Source organism: Eleutherodactylus coqui, chromosome 6 (genome assembly GCF_035609145.1).
Source record: "Eleutherodactylus coqui strain aEleCoq1 chromosome 6, aEleCoq1.hap1, whole genome shotgun sequence".
NCBI classification, from domain to species: Eukaryota; Metazoa; Chordata; class Amphibia; order Anura; family Eleutherodactylidae; genus Eleutherodactylus; species Eleutherodactylus coqui.
Window position 1 is genome coordinate 235,924,915 of NC_089842.1, and position 25,326 is coordinate 235,950,240.

At 46.1% G+C, this 25,326-nt stretch overlaps 1 protein-coding gene across 1 annotated transcript in view; it reads left to right on the forward strand.

Annotated features, from left to right (window-relative positions):
- Positions 1–1,095: 1,095 nt before the first annotated feature.
- INSRR (insulin receptor related receptor) overlaps positions 1,096–25,326 on the forward strand; it is a 45,097-nt gene continuing 20,866 nt past the window's right edge. Inside the window, exons 1-9 of the mRNA XM_066609147.1 lie at positions 1,096–1,337; positions 8,966–9,508; positions 20,144–20,456; positions 21,028–21,170; positions 21,390–21,534; positions 22,263–22,477; positions 22,726–22,849; positions 23,499–23,737; positions 24,059–24,226. Coding sequence (XP_066465244.1) covers positions 1,241–1,337; positions 8,966–9,508; positions 20,144–20,456; positions 21,028–21,170; positions 21,390–21,534; positions 22,263–22,477; positions 22,726–22,849; positions 23,499–23,737; positions 24,059–24,226 — 1,987 coding nt within the window. The 5' untranslated portion in view covers positions 1,096–1,240. The remainder of the gene's footprint in view (positions 1,338–8,965; positions 9,509–20,143; positions 20,457–21,027; positions 21,171–21,389; positions 21,535–22,262; positions 22,478–22,725; positions 22,850–23,498; positions 23,738–24,058; positions 24,227–25,326) is intronic.

Genomic DNA, 25,326 nt, shown 5'->3' on the forward strand with positions numbered 1-25,326 from the left:
ACCAAACACAACATGTTGGACAGGGATGGCGTAAGTAAATAAATAAAGCAGTATATTTTGCGCCAGATTTCCGCACACGTAATACGCAGGGAATAGATCCTATTAATATTTAATGGGTCGGTTCACATAAGCGTATTTTTTCATGCAACGTTTGCATACGTGAAAAAATATGCGGCGTGTCTTATTTTAGTGCGCATTACATGCTGCAAGAGACCATCGGAGTGAATGGGCTCGCGCGAATACGCCAGAAACCTGTGTAGTCACTGTGCGTTCGCGCAGCAAATATATGGGCTCTTCTGCGTATTTTTGGGTTTGCGCAAATACGCAGTGTATTCGCACACACAAAAACCTGCAGGATCGGGCAAAATTTGTGTGCGCGAGCAATTTTCAGTCTTATGCCTACAAAAAAATGACAGTAAAACACGCAGATGTGCGCGCAAATATGCAATGCCCATTGCGCAAATACGTGGTGCAAATGTTCGTGTACATGCGCTTACACCCGTGTGACATCGGGGGTGTCACGTCTAAAACCGCCCTTAGTCGTGTAGATTTTGGCGCGGATTTTTCCTCCCAGCAGAGTACTGCGTCCCGTGTGGAAGCGTCCTCGCGGCGTGTTCACACGTGGCAACTTTTCTGCCCTGGTTGTCTGAGAATCAGGCCATGTAGATGCGTAACTATATGTGCGGGCCGTCCGTATATTGGACATCCCACGGACCGGTGTCCCTACGGCGTACGAGGTAAGTTGCGCCTGAGCCTGTTTCTGGGCGATTTTACATCTCCCGTATCTTAGGAATCCGCAACAACAATTGCGCAAGATGTCCTTAATACCGCGACAGAAAGCGTTTCCGTAGCGGAATTTAATCTTGACGTAACGACCTGCGGAATTCAAGCCGGGTAGGGACAGCATTGTGATGCAGAAGTGTCCGCACGCACTAGTTCCGTCCCATGTGAAAGGTCCCCAAAGGGATTTCTGTGCATTGCAGCAAGCAGAGGTGGAGCCCTGTGAAGAGGGGAGTGGGTGCCTTGCGCCAGCCAATGAGCAGCAGGGTGTGCCTGTCACTGTGGCCGGCTCAGGATACACCTGCTGTTATCCGATGAGGCAGTATTACACCGCAGCCCACAGGTGCTCAGACCGCCGGCTCAGCTACATCCACTACACCCCCATGTGCCCAGCAGGCATGAGGTGCCCGCACGCTGCCAGCTGAGTTGGCACTGTTAGAAGATATTACCAGACTCTGTGATGATGGAGCGGACGCCCCCCTGGACGTCTGCGTTAGTCGTCACTGTGGCGCTGCTCATCGGTCTATTGTTTGTCGCGGAGGTGGAGACGACCGACTGTAAGTAGTTGTGATGATACGAATGTCTGCCATGTTTTATTACGTCTCGTACGGAGAACCGTTATTGGGCGATTGCGGAAAAATAGCCACGCTCTTCCGAAAGTCATCCACGGGTGCGTTCACACGTAGCGGATTTTCCGCGGCATCTCTGCATCAAAAACATCGGCGCCGACTTTGACTTGAAATAAGCTGCAGATCCGCAGATTATTTCGTCCTGCCGCTCCTCGCTGCAGCGCGGCGCTGACTGTGATCTGAGAGGCACCGGTATCCGAAGCTGATTTCAAGTCCAAGCCGGCATTGACGTTTTTGATGCAGAGATGCTGCAGAAAATGGCGCAGCATTTCCGGTACGTGTGAACATACCCTAAAAAGAAAACCTGTCTCTGTTGCCTATAGCAACCGCTCGCAGCACAGTTTTAATTTGTCTCTTTTTTTTACACGGACGGGAATGTGTTCGCACGAGCAGACAGATTATACACGCAAATGTGAGCGACTGAAGTGTCGCCGTTTACACGATCGTTTGTTATCGGCTGTATTTACAATGAACGATTATTGGTCAAATTTGCGCAATCCAATGATTTTGATTTTTTTTTTGAACGATAACCCCATTCTGTGTAAACGCTGACGTAAATTGACAGCTGCGCTGCGATTGGTTGCTATGGGCAACAAAGATTTTTTTTTTTTTAAAGGCTCGCTTTACAACGTCTGCGCTACGGAAATTCTGTTGCGTTCCTCTAGACGGCGGAGTTAACAAGCTTTTTCGGAATTTACTGAGGGTTTCGTCGTGGATTGTTTATATGATTTTTAGGCCAGGTTTACACGGACGGCGTTCTTGCGCAAATCTTGAGAAACGCACAAAACTCGTAGGGAAAGACAACCAATTATTTTCTCGCGGCGCTCCCTATTTTCATGTGAGACGCGCCCAATCTGTTAAATCTCATTCACCCGCGTTCTACTGTAAACGCTGTGGAGCGATTCCGCTACTAGAAATTGCGCAGGAGGGCAGTCGTAGGGGCGTTCACACGGGCAGTTTTCACGCACGAGGTCTGTTCGATAGTGATAGGAATGAAAATTGCGCATGAAAATAATACATTGATCTCCAGGTCTTTATGAGCGACGCCGCGAGATTGAAAAATTGCGAAGAATCGCCTGTTAGTTCCTTCAAATTGCATGCAAGCGCGATACGATTTTTACTACCGGAAGTGTTTTTCTCATGTGTGAAAATTGCGCGCACGGAGACGGAATACGTTTTTTTTTTAATGCATCGCATTCGCAGCCCGAATCGCAATTACAAGATATCGTACTTGGCCGTGTGCACGCTCCCCTAGACGGCTGCTATAGATGTGTGGAGCCGGGATACTTGTCCGCGGTCCCTACTGATGCGGTGGTCCCTCGAGTCTCGGAACTCGCCCACTTTTATAGCTTCTTAATCAGTTCGCACACTACGGAATTTCAGGCGCAGAATTGGCGCCAAACGTCCGTAATCAAATATGTTGCGATGTTAGTGAATGCGTTTTAACAAACCCCAGTAAGAAATGGTTGAAAAAAACCTACAGAGGATTCTGGTCGTTTTGCGGATTTTCGCCACTAATTTGATTTAGCGCAATGGGTAAATTCGCAGGTCAATCCGCCCTAAAAATCCGTAACGCAGTTGTGTGGATTTACTTTGAGTATCCGCGATGTGTGCACGTGCCTTTAAAGAATATTGGGGCTTCTAAGGAGGACCTGGGTGCGAGCAATGGCCGTCTCCACTGGAAGGCGGCCTACGCTTATCGGTCATCCTTACGCCATGTTCAGACAGCGCAGATATCTGATCTTGCAGCGTCCTCTGCAGTATTCTCCATCCTCTGCTGTCTTTTCTCAGAAACAGCGCCACTCTTGTCCACAGGTTGTGTCTGGTATTACAGCTCAGCCCTATTCACTAGAGTGGAAATGTGATGCAATACCAGACACAGCCTGTAGACAAGAGTAGCGCTGTTTCCTCCCCACTGCCGACCCTTTATTCTAAGGGCTCACACAAGTGTATTTTCGCTACTTATTACTCTGTGCTGAAACCTTATTTTACGTGCGTGAAAAAATTGCAGCATGTCCTATTTTTATCGCGTAATCACGTGTTCTACGTCAGTCTAGGGCTGAGAGAAATACGCAGCAAATACGCAATGTGACATTTTACGCTGTGCCTGGAGACCTGAGAGGGACAGTTCTCACATCCTTTGAGCCTGCGTATGTTTTTTTTTTTTTTGCATACGTAAAATGCTCAATACATCAGGCAATACATGCGCAAATAAAAGCATACGCGCTAAATACGTAGTAAAAGTGCTGCATATTTCACCAAAAAGAGAGAACCCAGCATAATACATGGAGATTGTCTTCTTTTTGCACATTTGGTTAGTGAGGGACCAGAATTGAGGCCATCGCAGGGGCGAAACTATAGGGGATGCAGGGGGTGCTGTTGCACCTGGGCCCAGGAGCCTTCATAGAATCCTAGAATGGTTGAGTTGGAGGGGACCTCCAGGGTCATCGGGTCCAACCCCCTGCTCAGTGCAGGATCACTAAATCATCCCAGACAGATATTTGTCCAGCCTTTGTTTGAACACTTCCATTGAAGGAGAACTCACCACCTCCCGTGGTAACCTGTTCCACTCATTGATCACCCTCACTGTCTGAAAGCTTTTTCTAATATCTAATCTGTGTCTCCTCCCTTTCAGTTTCATCCCATTGCTTCTAGTCTTTCCTTGTGCAGCTGAGAATAGGGCTGATCCCTCTGCACTGTGACAGCCCTTCAGATATTTGTAGACAGCTATTAAGTCTCCTCTCAGCCTTCTCTTCTACAAACTAAACATTCCCAGATCCTTTAACCGCTTCTCATAGAACATGATTTGCAGACCGCTCACCATCTTGGTAACTCTTCTCTGAACTTGCTCCAGTTTGTCTGTCTTTTTTTTACATTAGCATGCCCAGAACTGGACCCAGTATTCCAGATGAGGTCTGACTAAGGCAGAGTAGAGGGGATAATGACCTCACGTGATCTAGACTATGCTTCTCTTAATACATCCCAGAATTGTGTTTGCCTTTTTGGCTGCTGCATCACATTGTTGACTCATGTTCAGTCTATGATCTATTAGTATCCCCAAGTCTTTTTCACATGTGCTGCTGCTTAGCCCAATTCCTCCAATTCTGTATGCGCTTTCTTCATTTTTCTTGCCCAGATGTAGGACTTTGCATTTCTCCTTCTTAAATACCATTTTTTTAGTCGATGCCCACTGTTTAAGCTTTTCTAGATCTTTTTGAATACTCTCTCTCTCCTCCCTAGTGTTAGCTATCCCTTCTAGCTTTGTGTTGTTGGCAAATTTGATCAGCTTCCCATCAATTCCCTCCTCCAGATAATTTATAACAATGTTGAACACCACTGGGCCTCGGACAGAGCCTTGTAGTACCCCACTTAATACATTCTTCCACTTGGATGTGCAGCCATTTATGACCACTCTTTGAGTACGATCACTCAGCCACTTCTGAATCCACCTAACAGTTGCCTTGTCAATCCCATATTTGGCTATTTTTTCAATAAGGCCTTTGGGGCCCATAAGGCCTCTCTTCTCCATATAGGGAGCCCAGTACTATGAATAAAGCATTATAGTTGGGGGCCCTGCTACACGTTTTGCATTGGGGCCCAGGAGCTTCAAGTTACGCCTCTGGCCATCATAATGTCTTACAGTTTAGAATTGGACCCATAATAGCCAATTAGGCTATCTACATAGGTGCTTTTTCACAAGGACCCATGAATTGGACATGTGATATCCACTGCCTATGGGGATCAGATAATACATGGATGGGGTTTCCCTATGCTATCTGATGTGAGTTGTGCCCAAGAATCTTGGTCGCAACTTGCATATACCTGTGTAAATGGGCACTTAGGAACTCCGCTAGTACAAAGCCATCCTGATGATGTCTATTTCCTATGCGGCTCATAGTCACCAGACTGCCACCTATGCACAAGTTCATTCACTGAAAGGGACCAGTGTAATATATAGCCCCTCCCTTCATTCTGGAAACGAATGGTGGTTCGAATAGATAGACTCCAGCATAGCAGTGTATAAATGGAGACGTCTGATGATAACTTGGAGAAGTATCTGAAATTCCCAGCTATTTAAGGTATCATTCGTTATGGGGTTGTCTCATTATGATGCCCCCTTTTAAAATTGAAGCTGATCAAGTGATCGAGTCACTGGGAAGCTGTGTCCAGACACAGATTTTCCCTGCACTGACCTCTGCAGGAAGAATGTGGTATTACATGGTGTTCATTCTAATGAATGTCCGATCATGTAATTCCTGGACGGCCGAGTCCTTCAGTACAAAAGCAGCTCAAGCTAATAGGGGGTGGGGGGGTGGGGGTTCCTGACCTCTGTATATACCCATTCACGACTGTTCTTGTCCCAAAGCATCCAATCACCAGCCCACGCTGCCTCAGTGCTGAAGGAGCAGTAAAGATCATTGGATAATCTGGGCAGCACACATCAGTGATCAGTAGGTAGATGTTACTTTCAGGGGTCTGGGAAAGCTGGGTGATAACCACAATGACACCAGTATGGTTATGACACAGATTGTCAGCCATTTTTTCCAGCGACTAGAACACGAAATCTACAGTACCTGAGTGAGAACAACAACCATTATTGGATGATGGTTGAACAGTGTTTAAGGTAGGGTCTTTTTTTTCCCCTTGCATCTCAGCTTGAAAAAACAAGTTGTTACATAAGACGTGATCAGTCAACATGAGATACGGCACACATGTTTATTGTATATACTGTGTATGTTACACTAGAGTCCGAAACGACTAAAAAAGATGTTTTCGTGGTTTCAATATTTTGCCCAAAACAGCAGGCGGCTTCAGTTAAAGAAGCCGCACAACCTGCATTTCCAGAAGTTATGTCATGGTTAACCCTTCATCTGCTGCCGGAATGTAGACCTCCTGCTCTTTCTACATAAGCCCTAAAAACCCCTTTAGTTCATGTTATTATGAGCAACAGACAGAGGTGCTGTTTTTGTTTACTTGCACCCAAATTGTTTGTTTAAAAGGGGAAGTCCAGCTAAAAAAGTCCAATTGGTAGAATCCATGGAGCTTGGAAAGCCACCACTTTCCAGAATGAGGGGCTTGTGGCACTCTACAGACTTCTGGAAATTATTGACCCATCAATTTCTATGGCCATTTGTCTAGAATGTTGCATTAAGATGATCAAAGATGGAGGCTTCGAATGGATTTGGGTTCTCTGCAGCAGTGGATGTCTGACTGAGCTCACACATTGCACAAATGTGATTATCTAACAAGTTTATGATAGGATCCAAGAAGAACTTTCATCTTCAATCTGGTGGGGTTCCACTAGATGGACCTCCATTGATCAATTTTAGTAGAGGTTTTCAGTTTTCATGAACCCAGCTCTGAGGGTCCTACCATAACTCTATGGAGCTTTTTGCTATGACCCAGTGTTGGGGCAAATGGGTTATTATTATGAAGTCTTTGGATAACAGGTTCACCATTGGTTGGCTCAGGTCCGCTGGGCTTTGTAGGCAGCATTGCACAGGGTGGACTCAGGTCCAGCAGTTTCTCCAGGAGGCATTGCACAGGATGAGTCTGATAAAAGTGGCCGATGACCTGCTCTTAGCAAATGAAATGGTCTTGACAAGCTTTACTGTCAAAGGAAAGGTGTATAGTGAAATGAAACATTTCCTTGTGCCATAGTCTTTGTGGTCCTCATGAACAGAGATGACGGCTCACTACCTCTCTTATTGTGAAGTAGCACTTGAAGAAGGAATGCTTTGACTTTTGGCCCCTTCTAACTTCTTCATGAGCTCTGTGTATTTGATATACATGTAGTCGGTAGGTCTTTATGCATGTTATCTTATATTTTGGTAGGCTATCCAGTCAGTGGTTCTAACCCATTGGTCTGAGCACATTTTCTTCTTTGCTAATCCTCTTAGAATGTGTTTTGTATTGACATTTAGGGGGGCTTACTGCTTTTCATTGAGGAGACCCAGCTGATATATGGAGACTTGCTTCAGGCAATGTTCTAGGGAGAAAAAAATGTGCATTGGATTTCCTCCAAAAGGAAGAAAATCTCAAAGCCAAACCAAAGACTCCTCGAAAAAAACCCCAAACATCTGTAGACACCTGTTTCTGGGGTTCTTGTTCCTCTGTAATGTTAGGCAGGTATCTACATGTCACAGCATCGGGCTCCCGCCTGGGCCGAGCCACATAATGAGAGGCACAAATCAGTTGAGATATGGAGGCAATTGCAGGTAACCAACAGTTCTTTACAAACGTTTTTAACAAGGGTTACAATAACTTTAGGGCCGGCTCACAATCTGTGGACTATGGTAAAGTCCCATACACGGTTCATTCCTTTTTATACCCCAGTCTAGCAGGAGCTCCCCTATACTGGTCATGTATAAAAATGCTCAAAATACAAGACTAGTTTGTGTCATGGTGACTACCTTCTAAAGAACTATTCAAGTTCAAGGCCTTCTTCATGGAGCCATGATTTCCATTTTCTGCTAACAAGCCTCCAATCGCTCCATGCAAGTTAGAGTAACTCTCTAATTGTAGCCTGTGGTCAGTTCTAGGAGTATTTTGGTGGGATGTGACTTTCCTGCTCTGACCATGGTCCTAAAATAAGGTTCTTTTATGGCAGGCTGGTCGAAAAACCATAAAAGACCTTAAAAAGTCCAAGCAGAAGTTGACTTTGATGGGATTTGAACCTGATATTCAGTACTGCAAAGCAGGAGAGCTCCCCATCATAGATCAGTATTGAACCAGGAAAGCAAACACGGCTCACCTGCTGTTATGACGGGTATCTCAGTAGTCTGATCAGTGTGCCCCGGACTGACCTTCATCTGCTCATCCTGCACACTACAATGAGATAATATTTGTGTTTCCATAAACAGGTTTTATGATCTGCAGCACAGTGGAAAGTTCCTGCATTCAGATCGTAAAAAAGTGCCCAGACTTTGAGGGTCTCTTTATGCCATATTTATGTGTATTTGGGGGAGGGGACACCAGTTCTCATTAAGGAGACCAGCTGTGTATAAAGTATTTTTGGCAATGCTCCATGGGAAGAGTATGCAAATTAGCTTTCTCCCAGAAGGAAGAAAATGCTCGCTAGTGCCACCTACTGGAGGCAGCTACATTTTAAGCCATTGTTTGACCTTTGTAACATGACTATGGGTATTGGCTACGGTTGGATTCATACTGTGAGCGTGATATCGGTCAGAGCAACAAGGACCGTTATCTTGCTTTGAAATAATGTGAAATTTTTACTGCAAGTACCCTCATCAGTAGACGGCTGTTTGGGGGTACTTGCTCCTCATCAGCATTGTGGAGTGTTTTTGCTTGCAGAATGAGATGCTACTTCCAGTAGCAGAGAATGCCTTTATAATATGGCATCCCATAGAGCATACCACCATTTCATTTTGTCGAGAAGCCCAACACTAAATATCTCCAAATGAGATCTTGGGCTTTTGGAGGTAGAGTAGATCCCTTAGACATCTATGGATGACAATTTGAAGGTTGTATGTTGTCTTAATACGGTGGTCTTCTCCTTTGTTCATCTCCTAACTGCTTTTTCTCTTGTCCTCTAGTTTGTGGCAGCATGGACATCCGCAGTGATGTGAGCCAGCTCCGTAAGTTGGAGAACTGTACCATCATCCAAGGCAATCTACAGATCCTGCTTATGTTCAGCACCAAGCCCGAGGATTTCCGAGGCCTAAGTTTCCCGCGTTTGACCATGATCACCGAGTATCTTCTTCTTTTTCGTGTCTACGGCTTAGAGAGTCTCCAGGACCTCTTTCCCAACCTCTCTGTGATCCGGGGCACTGACTTGTTCTTCCACTACTCCTTGGTTATTTTTGAGATGCCTCACTTACGGGACATAGGTCTTCGCAGTCTCACCAACATACTACGAGGGGCGGTCCGTATTGAGCGGAACCAGGAGCTCTGTCACATCTCCACCATCGACTGGTCACTCTTGTCGGACACCGTAGACAACCACTACATAGTTGGGAACAAGCCGGTAGAGGAATGTACGAATGTTTGTCCAGGCGTCTTGGATTCCTTATGTGTGAAGACTGTAATGAGCGGAGTGCAAGACTTCCGGTGCTGGACATCTCGTTACTGCCAGAAAGGTCAGAATCCACTTGTCTCTAACCTTTCCTCCGTCTTATTGAATCATGTCTCCAAATGATGAATTCGAGGGGTCACATGGATGGGCTTGCTTGGGTACACCAGCCTCTGCAGACAGGGTTACACAGATGGGCTTGTTTGGGTACACCAGCCTCTGCAGACAGGGTTACACAGATGGGCTTGTTTGGGTACACCGCCTCTGCAGGTGGGGTGGCATGTGATCCCTATACGATGAAGGAACTGATACAAGTTTATGTTGAGTTGGTGGTGAAGGGGTTATGAGCACTTCTGTAGCTGCGTGAGGGCACAGGTGAACATTGGTGTAACTTGAGCTGATTTTTGGCCTGTGGGCGCAGGTACCGCTTCTGTACACGTGCTGCGGCCATCTTCTGTGTTTACAGTAAACGCTCGCTGACATCTGGGGGAAAAACATAGATTTCTCATGTCAGGTTATCGGACCCCCTGGTAATCTGGCGATGGGATCGCGTTGTAAGACGTCATTGAACATTAACCCTTCATAGTATGCTTACATGTGGGCTGGTATATAGAAGCCACCGTTAGAAGTCATGTTCACTGTGTAGTCCGTGCCCGCAAACCGCCGTTAAGGTAATGTATTGCGCTTGTTCTCTCAGATCATCCACAAAGTATCAGAGTTTCTGAATTATTGGGTGCCGGATTAAAGGATTTGGCTAATTAGACATAATCAAGTACTCAGGTGACCGTACTCTGTATGTAAAAAGTTACAGCTCCTATTATTCCATCCCCCCTCAGCTGCCGCATGTCTGACGATTGTGGCTAGCTGTCACCATAGACCCGATGCGGTTGCCAGATCCCACCCCATGTCACTCCGGGGGGCTACAATCACACCCAGATTCTGCATCTGAGAGGAGAATATGGCACTTGTGGTTTTCTTTGAGCTGAATGCCAGGCACAGCATGCAAGCTCTTCCCGAAACGGGTTGTGTCTGGTTTTACAACTCGTTGATGCAAGTATAAAACCTGCTGGCGTACGCTCTGCTTGGATGGGGACAAACGATCTTGTTAACAATCAGTGGTCCCTATAGAGCAGATAGTCCACCCATATACGCTGTGGTAAAGAGCGTTGGGTCATTATTGTGCAAGGGGTTCAGCTGATATTTCCTTGGATGGTATAAGGTGACCTCTACTGGCCGTCATGCTTTACTGCATTTTATGTATTTATTGAGTAGTAGACACTACTTCCCATTGGCTGCAGAGATCAGGTGGGATGTCTGTCGGACTGGGGATGATGGAGAGGAGCACAAGTTCTGTACGGTCCGGTGGGAACAGTAGGAGCCGGATAGCGGGTGAGAGAGCGACATTCCGGAGAGTGATCCGAGTGAGAAGCGTCCTTTAGAGACTGCACAGCTGGGAGAGAGAGCTGCGAGAGTAGTCGGCTGAGATAGCCGGGCGAGAGGAGTCACGTCTGCAAAGGATTCACATCATCCTGCAACTCTGCGAATCAGGGTACCCGCAACAGATGTCCACTAGTTCCTCAGTTATAGCCAATATGTCTTTTTAGTGAGCTCACTAATGGGCTTTAACCCTACACATACATCTCTATAAGGCGGTGGCTTGGCGACTAGTGACTGCCAGGTTCCTGCTCTAACCACCAGGAGCAGAGAAACCTCAGATCAATAGCAAATACAGCACATAAGGAAATGACATGGGGGAAGGGGGCTCTTTCTATCACCCATCAGCACCCTGCAGTGAGATAACTAATGGGTTCTTCATGTCATCCGGAAGCCTGTATCTCCAGCCTATCAGACCCTGCCTCTGGCAGTGTAATAGTCTGCTGTCATAGGCATAGTAGAATGCACTACCTAAGTAATTCAGTGTACTATCCTAGCGATTGAATGATCACATCTTCAAGTCCCTTTGAGGGGTTAAAAAAGTGTTTTTAAAAAAAGTTGAATTTAAAAAAAATTAATAAATAAATGTGTTAAAAAAATACTGATTTTTTTTTTCCCACAAAAACCCTTTTTCTAAATGTATAAAATAACTGAGAATTTTTTTTAAAAAGCAGCACCTCATCAGTATTACCAAGTACATAACGACTCAGACAATCAAAATATTTTTTAAAAACAAATCCCCCAAAACAATGGCGGCATTTATGAGGGTTTTTCCATCTCCTCCCCCACATCCCCCCCCCCCCCCAAAAAGTAATAAAAGTTCTATATGGCTGTCAGCGAGTTATGGCTCTTGCAATGCGACAATGAAAATAGTTTGGTCCTTAGTAATACGACTGGTTGCCAGAGATATCCTAACTGATCTCCCCATATCAAAGCTGAAGTGTAAAGCAAGGTGGAAAAGCAGCAGAAAAAAGGGTTGCAACTTCAAATGTGGTCATGTATATAAATTTTCCTATCGCAGAAGCAGATGTACGGCTGCTTGTTATCGCTCTTGTTTGTTTTATAAAGACGGAGGAGATAGCGTTGAGTTACTTATGCGCTGAGGAACGGGTTGGCGCGCTTCGCTGCACGTCCTGGTCTGCATTTACATTTATACACCAAACACAGGAAAATCGTGCCAAGTTCTACTGTAGCTGTTGGCAGACGGAGCGTGATGTTATGTAACATCTCCTCCTCAAATAACCTCTTCTTCCAGTGTTGGTGTCAAATGTCTCCTGAAATACTCGGTGCTGCAGTGTACTCCTCATCTGTGATCTCCCATAGGTCTCCATTACTCATGTCCTCTTACGAGTGGACAGGTCACTGCTTCCTGCCTCGTATGCTGCTGCTGACCCTTGCCTGTTCCTTCATCATCCTGTACCTCCCACTGATTCCCATCCTCGTCTGAACCCTGTGATACCGCCATATAGAGCCCTAATTTAAATACTATGAGCTGCTATGAAGGGGAAAAAGGGGGAATTACTATTTATGTAATTTCCGTTCTTTGTTTCCGGACTGCCGACTGCGGTATATGCTGGAGCCCCATTGACCATAATGAGGTCGGTTTGACTTCCGATTCGGCATTTTCTAAAAGTCCAGCATGCTTTGCTATTTCGCCCAGGCTTTCCTGTTACATCTGAGCCAAAGTCACTGAATGGAGCCGCCAATGTGAACGGCATCTTTATAGAATAGTATTCTTCCATTCGTACCCATAAGACGTGCCAGTTAATTTTAGTTTCTGCGGAAAGTTCCTAAGCCTGAAGCTGCTTGGGATTTCGTAACATGCGGCACGTAACATTGGTGGCTGGGAGCATCTGACCTTCAGGACCCAGCCTAGCAATAAGGTGAATTAAAATTTAATCCCGGCGGTCACAGAACTCGTCCTCTGTAGGGTTACTGTACGGCTAGACTGGCGCTTTCTATGGACAGTCCCAGGCTTTAGGGATTTGTCCTCATTTCCAGGATAGTTCCCCTCCAATTAAATTTCAATCGATGGGCACACTGAGTAGCGGAAAATGACCCGGCGGGGTTCACTTACCTGATTGTAACGTTTTATTCTCTGTCTTTTTTTTTATACACTCCTCATCAGATCATCATAGGCTGTGGAAGTTGGCGTCCCAGATGGTGCCATACATGTCCTATTGGTGATAAATCAGGTGACCGGGAGGCCACAGAAATCTGACAATGTTGTGGGGCTTCTGTGACCCCCTTGTGTGTGCGACCGAGCATTATCCTGCTGGAAGCTGCCATGAGAGGAACACATGTGGCTGCAGGACTAGGGGGGACCGACTGTATGCAATGGCCCTCCCAGACCATCACACCAGCAAGGGGCAGTGTGCCGCTCCACAGCAAAGGCAGGATTGAGACACTCACCCCTTGGTCTCCAGACACGAACACGGCCATCGTCAGCGCCCAAACTAAACCTGGATTCATCGCTGAAGACAACCCAGTTTCCCTCTGTAGCGTCTAATTTCATCATTCATGAGAACAAAGCAAATGGAGGCGATGATGGGAGTCAGAGGTCGTAGATGTAATGGGGGCCGTGAGAGCAAATGTCCTTCAGCCAAGAGCCTCGAAGGAGGAGTGTGTAACGATACCTGTCTATGGATGGTGGACAACAAAACAGTTGGAGCTGCTGGTGCTTATCGGATGATCAGACGCTCCTCTCTGCTGGTGGTCTGTAGGGGGTGTCCTGAGCCCGGTCACCCTGTGTGCCCTCACACATCCACTGGTCCCAACACCTCCTGACAGTCTGGTCAGACGCTCCTCTCTACTGGTGGTCTGTAGGGGCGTCCTGAGCCCGGTCACCCTGTGTGCCCTCACACATCCACTGGTCCCAACACCTCCTGACAGGCTGGTCAGACACTCCTCTCTACTGGTGGTCTGTAGGGGGTGTCCTGAGCCCGGTCACCTTGTGTGTCCTCATCCACTTGTCCCAACAGTCGGGTCAGAATGGCCAGGTGAAGGAGAATTCATCAATACGACCATCCAGCTTCTGACATCCCGAAAATGCGCCCCTCCCAGACTGCAGACATTGGACATTTTGTGATATGGACCCGGAGGAGAACACGTAGCAAGTTCTTTTCCCACACGGACCATTGACAATGTAAAGTCACCCCATTACCAGAGTGTGAGGGGGGCACATTATTGGAATGTGAGAAGCTGGATGGCCGTATCGACAAATTGTCCCGCAACGGCCATTCTGACCCGACTGTTAGGAGGTGTTGGGACCAGGCGATGGGTGTCCATATGATGACTAATGGAAGTTGCACCTGAGGTTCTCCGGTCTGTAAATGGGCGTCATACAATGACCGTCGGGGTGCCCTCCGCCACAATCACAGGTAGGTCTTCCATGAAGTGCCCCAATATTCTGCAGGACATCTCTCAGAATCGCCCCATCTTGCAGCCTGGGGGGTGTTCAGGTGCTATTTAAGTAATTCCTTCTATTTAAAGTGAACTTTTCCCTCCGGCCACTGTACTGGACGGTGCTGGCAGGGTGTGTGCCACTTTAAGCAAAACTCCACACATAGTAGAGCAAAGGTGCCCAGACGTGCGGTAGAGGCGCTGCGCTGGCACTTTGTACCCTTGTTTAAAATGACAACAAACTTGTGCAATAGTTTCAATCATTGGAAACAAATGCAGCAGATGTGATGGTGTACAGAGACGGTTTATTGCTTGTGTTTGGCTTATAAACAACAGTGAGGACAGCGAGCGCCTGCGGGCATCGTGAGGAGCCGCTGCCACCTGTGCCCGGTTTTTCATGTCAATCGTTCTCTTGGTATCCAGATCGCCGCCTCTGTCAAGGAGACTGAGGAATGCGCTTATTGCTGCAGTCTTGCTGCACGACGCGTTTCGTTTGCTCATCTTGTGTCAATGTTTAAACACCTAAATCTAATTCTTTCATAATGACATGCAGCGGATCCTGGCGGTCCGGACGCTGCCGCTAGCTGCCACCTAATATTTTACCTTTTTGTTACCTAATGAGCCTGGAATAAGAGACTCTACAGGGGAATCGACCGACAGATGCAACCAGAGTTGTCACCGCTGACTGCTGATTGTATATTATTAAAATATTTTTTATGGCAATATTAACCCCTTCCCATCACAGGGCTTAAGGGTACGTCCTAGCAGAGTGGTACTTAACGCAACCTGACGTACACTTATGTCCACGGGCAAAAGAAGAATTAAAATCCGCAGCGGATTTTAACTCTTCTCCTGCCAGCGGATCCGCACCCCATAGGGATGCATTGACCACCCGCGGGTAGATAAATACCCGCGGATGGTCGATAAAGGTGATTTAAAAAAAATGGAGCATGAAAAAATCTGGACCATGCTCCATTTTCGTGCGGGTCTCCCGCGGGGACGGCTCCCGCGGGCTTCTATTGAAGCCTATGGAAGCCGTCCGGATCCGCAGGAGACCAAAATCGGAATTTACTCACCCGCTCCGGATCTTCCCTTCGCCGTGGCTTCATCTTCTCTCCGTCGCGGCCGGATCTTTTTTCTTCAGGCCGGCGCATGCGCGGGCCACGCAACCGACATGCCATGCGCATCTGCCGGGCCGAAGAAAGAAGATCCGGCCGCGACGGAGAGAAGATGAAGCCGCGGCGAAAAGAAGATCCGGAGCGGGCGAGAGGTGAGTTAATTCTTATTTTTAAGCGCTCATGTCCGCGGGGCAGGAGGGACCCGCTACGGATTCTCCATGGAGAATCCGTAGCGGGCCTGATTTCCCCCGTGGACATGAGGCCTTACACCCGGGGGATAGCGTGACATCAGAAGAAATCTCGCGCTATCCAGCAGCGGGAGCCAGCTGTCACTGCAACAGTGGGGGTGCATCGAATTGTGACATGTAAAGGGCGTAATAACGGTGGAGGGCTGAAGGGTTGCCATTCCAGCTACTGGCGTCCTGCTTTGTCATTGCCTATGATCGTTATTACTGGCAATAAGGCATTGCAGGACAGAAGGGGTTGTCTTTAAGGGGTTAAAGGGATATTCCAGACATTTGCTATTGGTGATTGCTCCTCAGGATGGGCCATCCATAGTTGATTGGCAGGGACCTGCTGCTCAGGATCCTCCGGCACGCTGTCAGTGCGATGGTTGGATGTTCCCATCGGTGGTCAGAGCTAGAAATGTAATAGAAAGGATTGGTCCCTTTTGAAATCAATGGGAAGGATGTATTCTATTACACTTCCACCTCTGATCGTTGATGTGGGTGTCCGGTCCCGCTGCACTGACAGTAGCCTGGGGGATCCCGAGCGGCGGGTCCCTAAAGATTATAGACAGAGGAAAAGACTCAGAGAAACCAAAAAGACACCGACAGACACCATTAGATGTACGCAACAGGAGGCTACAAGAAGTAGAGCTCTTTTGTATTCAATACAGAATGGTCTATATCAAAGACACCTCCGTGATTGGGTAAAAAAAAGAACAAATGTGCAACGCGTTTCGGAGCTTCCAAATGCTCCTTTCTCAAGCACAAAACCTGGTGTGTTCGGCTCCTGTGTGCTGCCCTGACCACATGCTTGGCCTGTTGTTTTTAGGTCCCACTCCCTAAAGATCAGCTGTCGATGTGCTATCCCGTGGATGGGTTTTCAATAGTAAATGCCTGTAATACCCTTTTTTAAAAAAAATTAAAAAATTAAATCTGCGGTGGGGCAGCACCCGAACGGCCAGGAGTGTCCCTCTCATCCAACTGAGCAGCAAAGGGTTAGCAAAACAGATCGGTCATTGCATCACAAGGTTCAGGCGCTGCATGTAGGGGATACCCTGACTCCTCCCCCTCGCCTCCTGTTCCAATGTGCAGGAGATGGAGGGGGAGCTAGAGTGGGTGCGCCCCCTCTGGCTGGGTCATGGCAGTGACCTAAAATGGCAGCTTGTGCAGCCGGTGAGATTGCAAAGGTATTCTTTGCGAGAGCAATTGGTAATTTGTGTAAGTTGATTGTGACGCCATGCTTTTTGAATGTGCGGTGGGAATGAAATAAAGAGACAAGTAAATAGACTTATCAGTAAAATGAAGGCACACAGTTTACTTAAGCTTGCAGACCGAATACAATGTTCACACTTGTCTTGCAATAAACAGTAAATTCCCCAGCAACTTCTTGAGCATATGCAATGTCATACATGTATCCCTTGACCCTCTCTTGATGAAGGCAATACAGCTTCCAGACTAAGTAAAGGGATTTCTGAACTATGGGGTTATTTGTGGAGGAATGGAGGGAACAGTGCAGGCTGTCCTGTGGACACACTGACTTCTGACTGAGCAGGGACAAGTTAAACTCACAGTTGTGGTTGTTTTCCTTCCACTGTCTCCATCTCACTTGGATAAGAACTCACACTTTGTACTATTCATCCACTCCAAACTCAGACTTCTCTTATCCAATCTTCAGACTACTGTCCTCTTCTTTTTTCTCTCAAAGCTCTAAGACTGGACTAAGCTCTCCCCACCCCACTCACTCCCTGTCTTTTATACCCTCCCCACTAACCAATCCTGCGCTAAGGGGAATCTCTCTACCCAATCGCAGTACTAGATAGGGGTGACTGACAGGTGTGAGAGCAGGTTAGGGTGTATAGTGTTTAATCATATAGTGTTAGGTGATAGAAACATTAACCATTAACTCTTTAGTGACCATTTGAGGCCAATACACATAACTAAACACAATTTACCATAAGTACACACATGTACATATACACTTTACATGCGGTAGCTTTAAATGTGCTGTGGAACCCCAACTCTGGGGTACTACAGATCCTCTGCATAAAGCACCCCATGTCTGGACGTTGTGATATGAAGAGTGAGATCTTTACTGCTTGTTAACACTTTGCTGCCTGGGAGGGGCTTAACATTACTTTCTTGAGGCAATCCTAAGTTTTGCTGTGAGGCCCCTTGAGTTCTATATATGGCCCTGACCATAATAGGTCATAAGTAGCTTCTGAAGCAGACATTCATTTTTCTGAAAATGTCAACATCTACTGCCACAATATGGGAGGGGGTGCATGCTGCTGGTGAGGCGATTGCCAGCTGATGACGCAATACAGGAGGCATTGGCAGTTGGCACCATAGTACAAGAGACCTTAGAACTTGCGTGTCAAAGACAAGGCCTGTGGCCCGAATCTGGCCCACAAGCTCATTTTATGTGGCCCGCCGGCCATGCAGCATTCCACTCACTCAGCCGCCCTTTGAAGTCAACTATAAGGCCTCTATGGCCCTCTGTGGCCCTCTGTGAAAATGAGTTTGACACCCTTGCCTTAGAACATGGCTACACAATATAATAGCCAGTTGTTAGTTTTTTTTTCACACATTTCCAGGAGGAATAACAAAAGTAAAATCAAATATGTGAAGCCAGGCCCCTTGGCCAGTATTTCTTAGTGAGAGAGGTGGCAACCCTAGACGAGATGATAGAATGATTGTAAACAGAGACCCGAGATCCTTAGTATATAAAAAAGTTTGATTCTTCACTTGGTCTTTTTGAAGAATTGACTTGTCATGTCTGGTGATGTCTGGTATCCAGGGGGCGGGGTTAGTAGAGGACTCTATGTACGTAGTCCATTCATACAGGGCAGACATAACTAGTTGATCCTTCTGATGATGCTTTTCTGACTATCAATGTAGTCCAATGTTACAGATGATGGTCATACGGTCTTCACAGAAAAGTTTGGAAAATGCAAAAGACAACAGCCAGCTTGAAATGTGCTATATATTCCCTGTGGTTTTTAAGATACAGTATTCGCTATACACTGGTCTGCAATGTTTTTAAAAGATTGAGGAAGGGAATAGAGCAGCGCCATCTAATGGCATCTTAATGAAGATATGTTTATATAGCATATGGTATATATCCCCTTATGTTATATGTGTGTAATAGAGGTAGTCGTTATATGTACCCAGTTTTATTACATGTTTGTTTACACAACAGCCATGTTTCTGGAGGCTGTAGGCCGACTTCACAAGAGGCAGTAGGCGAATCTGAAAATGAGCAGCCAGGCCAAGATGGTATAAATGGGGGTCCATTTTTAGGTGTGATGACAACGCAGCAGAAAAGTGAAGTTTGCTGGCCTTTGCATGCTTCTAAGGCAGAGTGTGCCTCGAGTGAGCAATGGATATTGAGTCGTGAAGCTAAAGATGGTGAAAGGTTGTTCCAAGCTGATGTAGTCCTGATTGAATTCCTGGCCACCACACCGTCTGACAACCCTGTTCATGCGAATTCTACTGGAGGTTCCTGAACTCTGTGTGTATTCCAAAGGTTGGCCCTACAGAAGCGGAGCCTATTCTGCTGACCCATCTCTTGACTCCTCCATGTTGTGCCTTACATTTTTATCCACACCTGTGGCCCTTATTTTGCAAGAGGCTAGTGGGCCGCCATGCATGGAGGCACCACCAAACCCTGTCAGTTACTGGCACTGGTAAAACAGGTACCACGGCTGCCAGCTTGCAAGAGGAGGAGTGCCGGTGTAGCTCCAGCAAAGCCTGCTGCTGGTTTTATGGTGGGACTTGCGGCACAGAGTATTGTGCCGGAACGCTGTTAAGGAGTATCCAGAAGAAGTGTTGAATAGTAGAGCTTGGTACAAGTAGGAGAGAGTATGGCATCACCATGTGAAGTGCCAGAGGAGCCTGCCCGCTATGTGTGAGCCTGAGCATAGCCACTGTCTGGTGTGCTGCAGTTCTACTGGAGCTGCTGTTGGTGGGCCAAAGTGAGAGACCAGGAGCTACAGAAAGCGGAGTGGTGCAGGGCAGAATTTCCTATGAGAGAGACTGGTCAAGTTTGGGAGCCATGGCTGGATTGATGTAGGTTGTGGAAGTGCCAGTCCGGAGGGAAACCTTTGAATGCTTAGTGGTGGAGCTGCAACCAGGACTTGCGGAGACCCTGACCGGCATCCTTACTTGGTCACTGGGGCAAACCCAGCGTGGCAGGCTACAGTGGAGGTTAGTCTTTCAGAGACCCACAGCAGGATGAGCAAAAGCCAACAGTCAATTTGTCGCAACCGGACTCTCGTTGGAATACTAGGCATATTGTAAGGTCCTGACCCTGGTCGAGGTCTGTTTTAAAAAGGTAATTACATCCTAACCATGACATACTGTGCCTGAAATCTCATGCCTGGTGTGTACATGAGACCTAGTTTAGGGTTGCAGGTAAGAATCAAGTAAACTGAACACCTTGCTGGTAATGTCTCATGCTATATTAAGATACTAATTGATACTTGAGTACAATCTTTTGCTAATTGTTCTTTCTGTTCTCAGCATGTAACTGTAGCAAAGACACGGCCTGTACGAGCAGTGGAGAATGCTGTCACCCCGAGTGCCTAGGAGGCTGCAGATCCCCTAGAGACAGCCGGACCTGCGTGGCATGTCGTAACTTCTTCTTCAATGGCCAGTGCTTGCCTTCTTGCCCAGCTAAAACCTATGAGTATGAAGGCTGGAGATGCATCACCACAGAGTACTGTGCCAGCTTGGTCAAAGTCTCTGAGAATCCCAGGGAGTCTTCCAAGTTTGTCATCTATAAGAACCGCTGTCTCTCCGAGTGTCCCTCAGGCTACACCAGGAATGAGAGCAGGTTTGTATCTAAGAGAGGGAATTAAAACTCTTTGGTCAAGATGAAGAATTACTGTTGCAGTTGAAGTGGGTATGGGCTACAAACCAGAGCCAGCCCAGGGACAAAAAGTGGCATTGATCTAGTCCAGAGATTCCCAAACTCCAGTCCTCATGACCCCCCCCCCCCCCCCCCCCATCTCCCCAATCACTTCAAGAACAGGTCAGGTTTCAGGATTTCTATAGTATTGCACAGCTGATGTGAGTACTGTCAGTTCCTTAGACATTGCCCCAGGTGTTCTCTCTATAGGATATCCTCAAATTATGACCATTAAGATGGGTAGTGAGCACCAGAGTTTTGGAAACGCTGATGTAGTCAAATGGTCAGTTTGTCACAAGGATTATGCAATCTGCTTTATGAAAAGAAGTTCTCCAAACAGAGCACACCCTTCTAGTCAGTTAGCTCAGCCGGGTCCTCGCAGGTGATGTAAATGTTGCCTAGAGAAAGTCAAAAACCAACAGAGAAGAGGGGCCACCTACGTGTTCTGTAAACCCTAATGATTCCGCATTTTATACACAAGTTACTTCTATTGCAGTATTGTCTGCCACAAGTGTGAAGGCCACTGCCCAAAGGTTTGCAAAGTTGGGACCAAAGCCATCGATTCCATCCAGACTGCCAAAGAATTGACCGGCTGCACGTACATCGAAGGAAGTCTGATCTTCAATATCCGCCGGGGAAGTGCGTATCACTGATGCTTTAAATAAATATACTGGTTAAAATTAATGGGGTCAAAAGCTGAATCTGTCTGTGTTTTTGGGAGCCCAGTGAACTTACCTTTGGGGATGTGCAAGTTGTTGGGCTCCGTAGTCGCTACCCTATGGTTGGCATCATTAATTAGTTGCAGGGATTTCACCTTAATGTTTCCACTGCTAAAGTTCCTGTTGACTTTTCTTTCAGATAACCTCGATTCTGAGCTTCAGCGCACTTTGGGTCATATTGAGACCATCACGGGCTTCCTGAAAATCAAGCACTCCTTTGCTCTATTGTCCTTGTCCTTTTTCAAAAATTTGAAGCTGATCAAAGGAGAAGCCATGGTAGACGGGTAAGATAAGCACTAGAATGCTGTGAAACCCACAGGCAGGTAGATTGAGATGGCACAGTGGAATTAGTGGTATGGTATTTGTAATTTTGCACCCAGTTTTAGAACTTGGCAAAGTTGACTGTAAAACTTGACAGCGCTGTCTTTGATTGTCAAGCCTAATCATTGTGAGATCAAGTTAATATTTCATTGAATACTCAGCAAGCATGGCGTGGCACTATTGACAAACCTGACCTTCACAATGGTGTGCGTTGACAATCTCTATGACATAAAGGCTTCCATTCGTTCCAACAATACAGCAGGTCAATGACTAGAGCTCCCACAGTTCAGGACTGGCCGAGTACTTTTGGCTATGATCGGGAGGCTCCAAGGCTTTCTCGTAGCTCACAACCTCAGGCTGCACCCAACCTTGCATATACCTCTCGTACTTGTTTGTGCACTCCACCATTTACCCAACTACTATTATTTTCGTCCCCTTACAATGTTCTTGCACAAGTTTTTGTTAGATTCTTCAGAGATGTTTCCAAGAAACCATCTTTGCTTGGCTAGATCAATAACCTCAAAAGGATGGCTAATCAAAGATTTTGGTGGGGAGGTTTTGGTAGCAAACCTGTGAAATTTTTTAACTTTTTGTTGATTTACTATATTGCCCCGAAATCATTTTAGGGTGAAAATCTGGGGTATGAGTTTGGCTCCATTGCACAAAGTCTGCTCTTCTTGATGTCTTCCAGAAATTACACATTGTATATCTTGGACAATCAGAACCTACAACTGCTGTGGGATCCAAACCATGAAACCCTCTCAATTCCTACTGGGAAGTTGTACTTTGCTTTCAACCCCAAACTCTGCTTATCAGAAATCTACCACACGGAAGAGCTAACCGGAACAAAGGGGAGACAAAACAAGGCCGACATCAACCCTCGCACTAACGGAGATCGGGCATCATGTGAGAGATTACTTTTTTTGTAAAGAAAACCAATTTCAGAAAAATCTATTAAGAGTTTGACGGTTGTATCATGATTCTTTGGCGTGCAACAATCGTGGTATTAATGTCACCATCAAGGGACTTTGTGATAATTAACTCCTTTCAGTAGTCTTGACTTCATGGGTTTGGCTTCACTTTCTCCTGATATATCTTCATTTACCCCCAAATGCTCACTTGCATCAACTTCAAACAATGTATTTACATTACAGGCAAGGCTGAAACTCTAAGATTTGTGACAAATATGACCGAATCTGACCGCATCTTCCTAAAATGGCAGCGATATAAGCCAGATAACACTGATCTCTTGAGCTTTGTTGTCCACTACAAAGAATCGTAAGTAGAGCTGTACAATGGTATCAATACTTCACACAGTGTATAATTACCCTTTAAGCATAGCCCTAGCTAAAATCAGAGGTCCTCCATTCTTGGGCCAACATCAGGCCAGCTTATTACGGGCACATATTTGTACGTGTAATATGGATGAGCTTGATGGCTGGTCCTCTGGGTCTACTGACCCCAAACTCTCATTATTGTGATGATCTATGATGCTGTGAGTCCTCGTAATTCTCTTCTGAAACTGGCCTTAACATGGAGGAGCTCCATTTTTGGCTCAGGGTGTACGCTCATCTGAAACTGGCTGTATGGAACAGGAAGTAGCTTTCAGCCATGTTGGCTTCTATGGGGCTATTTTCTCTGTCTCCTGGCCGCCTTTTGGCTCCTCACCCTGACATTTCACTCATCTTCCTTACTATGTGGATACATATTTCCTTAAATCTGTCTGCTTGTTGATCTTATGTAACCATGAATGGTACCATTGTATCTTGTCATGAAGAAATTGAATTCTATCTCATTTCTAGATGAAGGATTTAATTAGTGTCTATCATTTTGTAGTCATTTTGTATCTACTCAACATATAAATCGAATAATGTCATCATGTCCTTTTTTTATCTTCTGAAATGCTCTCCCTTGTCTGGTCTTGAAGACCTTTCCAGAACATAAGTGAGTACCTCAAACAAGACGCTTGTGGTGCCAACAGTTGGAACGTTGTGGATGTGGAGCTCCCTTTAAACACTGAACAAGAGCCAAGTGTCACATTACTGAACCTAAAACCCTGGACACAGTATGCGATATATGTCCGGGCAATCACTTTGACTACAGCAGAGGAAGGACAGCGGTTTGGTGCTCAGAGCGACGTTGTTTATATTCGAACTAAACCAGCAGGTAGGATCATCTTTAATGTGTATGGTTTTGAAGGTACTGGTTTGCATTGAAGAGAACCAACAACGTATGGAGACTACAGGCAATGCTCCATGGGAAAAATATGTAACTTGGTTCCTCTGAAATGAGGAAAACCTTCTTATATCAACCACTCCTCCAATAATAGTATAGTATTTACAAAAAAAAGCAAACTTGCTAAAATGGGTGTTTTCGGGTTATCAGGCAGCAAATTGGTTGACTCTACCATGGTTGGAAACTACTTGCCTAAAGATTAAAACTATGAAATGGGATGGGTTACAATAATTGAACTTGTCATGTTTGCAGCACCGACTGTTCCTCAAGATGTTATGATCATGTCCAACTCTTCATCACATCTAATTGTGCGATGGAAGCCACCAACACAACGCAATGGGAACATCAGTTACTACCTGGTGCTTTGGCAGCAAATGGTGGAAGATCAAGAGCTGTATATCAATGATTACTGTACTAAAGGTTAGTATGGGACCTGCTAACCAACCAGATCTCTTGGCTGTTTGCTTAAAGGTATCACCGTCATCACCGCCTTTTGAGCTCCATAAGCTACATTATGTGGGGCAAAAGTGATGGAACGGGGGGAGTCCAGGAAGTTTCACACCCATCTGGTGCCCCAATCCAGCATTGTGTAACCTACAAAGTTAGCGCATGCACATAGCTTGAATCTTGTCAACCGGCTCTATGCACGCGCTTTCCCATTCCTCTCTATTGGAGGGCGCATACACAGAGCCATCTGAAAATGGTTGTGCTGAGTGGATATGACAACTTCGTGCTGGAACAGGGCCACTTCCCATTCCCTCAACTTTTGAGCTCCATAATGTAGTTTACAGGGCTCAAATGTTATAACAAGTTCTCTTTATGTGTCTTTTGTGCAACTTTTTATTTTTTGCAATTTTATGTATTTTTTTTTCTTGTAGAGGATTGATTTGGTTTAGGATTAACCCTTTAATGACCTGCAAATTTTTTTTTTTTTATCTCCCACTTTTCAAGATTCATCACTTTTCTGTCCATATAGCAATATGAGGGCTTTTTTTTTTACAAGATGAGCTGTATTTTTTTCATAGTACTATTTAATGTACCATGTAATGGGGCTTATTTACACAAATTACACAGATTACACCAGAAAACCGACTTACATGTTTGCGCCACATTTATCACATGCTTTTAGATACTTTCAGACAGCTTTTCCAACTCGTTTGAAAAATAGGCGTGGCCTAAACTGTGCCGAATTGTCACAAATTGTACTACAATTTTGGCACAGTTTTTGGCGTAAACTAAGTCAACTAATTGTCTTGTCTAGTTTTAGATGACCATTCAGTGATTAAATCTTGCACAATCTAAGGGTGCATTCAGATGACCGTATATCGGCTGGGTTTTCACGCCCAGTCGATATACGGCGTCTCTCTCTGCAGGGGGAGGAGGCTGGAAGAGCTGGGAGCAGTGCACTGAGCTCCTGCCCCCTCTCTGCCTCCTCTCCACCCCCTCCCCACCCCTCTGCACTATTTGCAATGAGAGGAGGTGGAACGGGGCGGGGCTAAGTTCTGGGAATTAGCACCGCC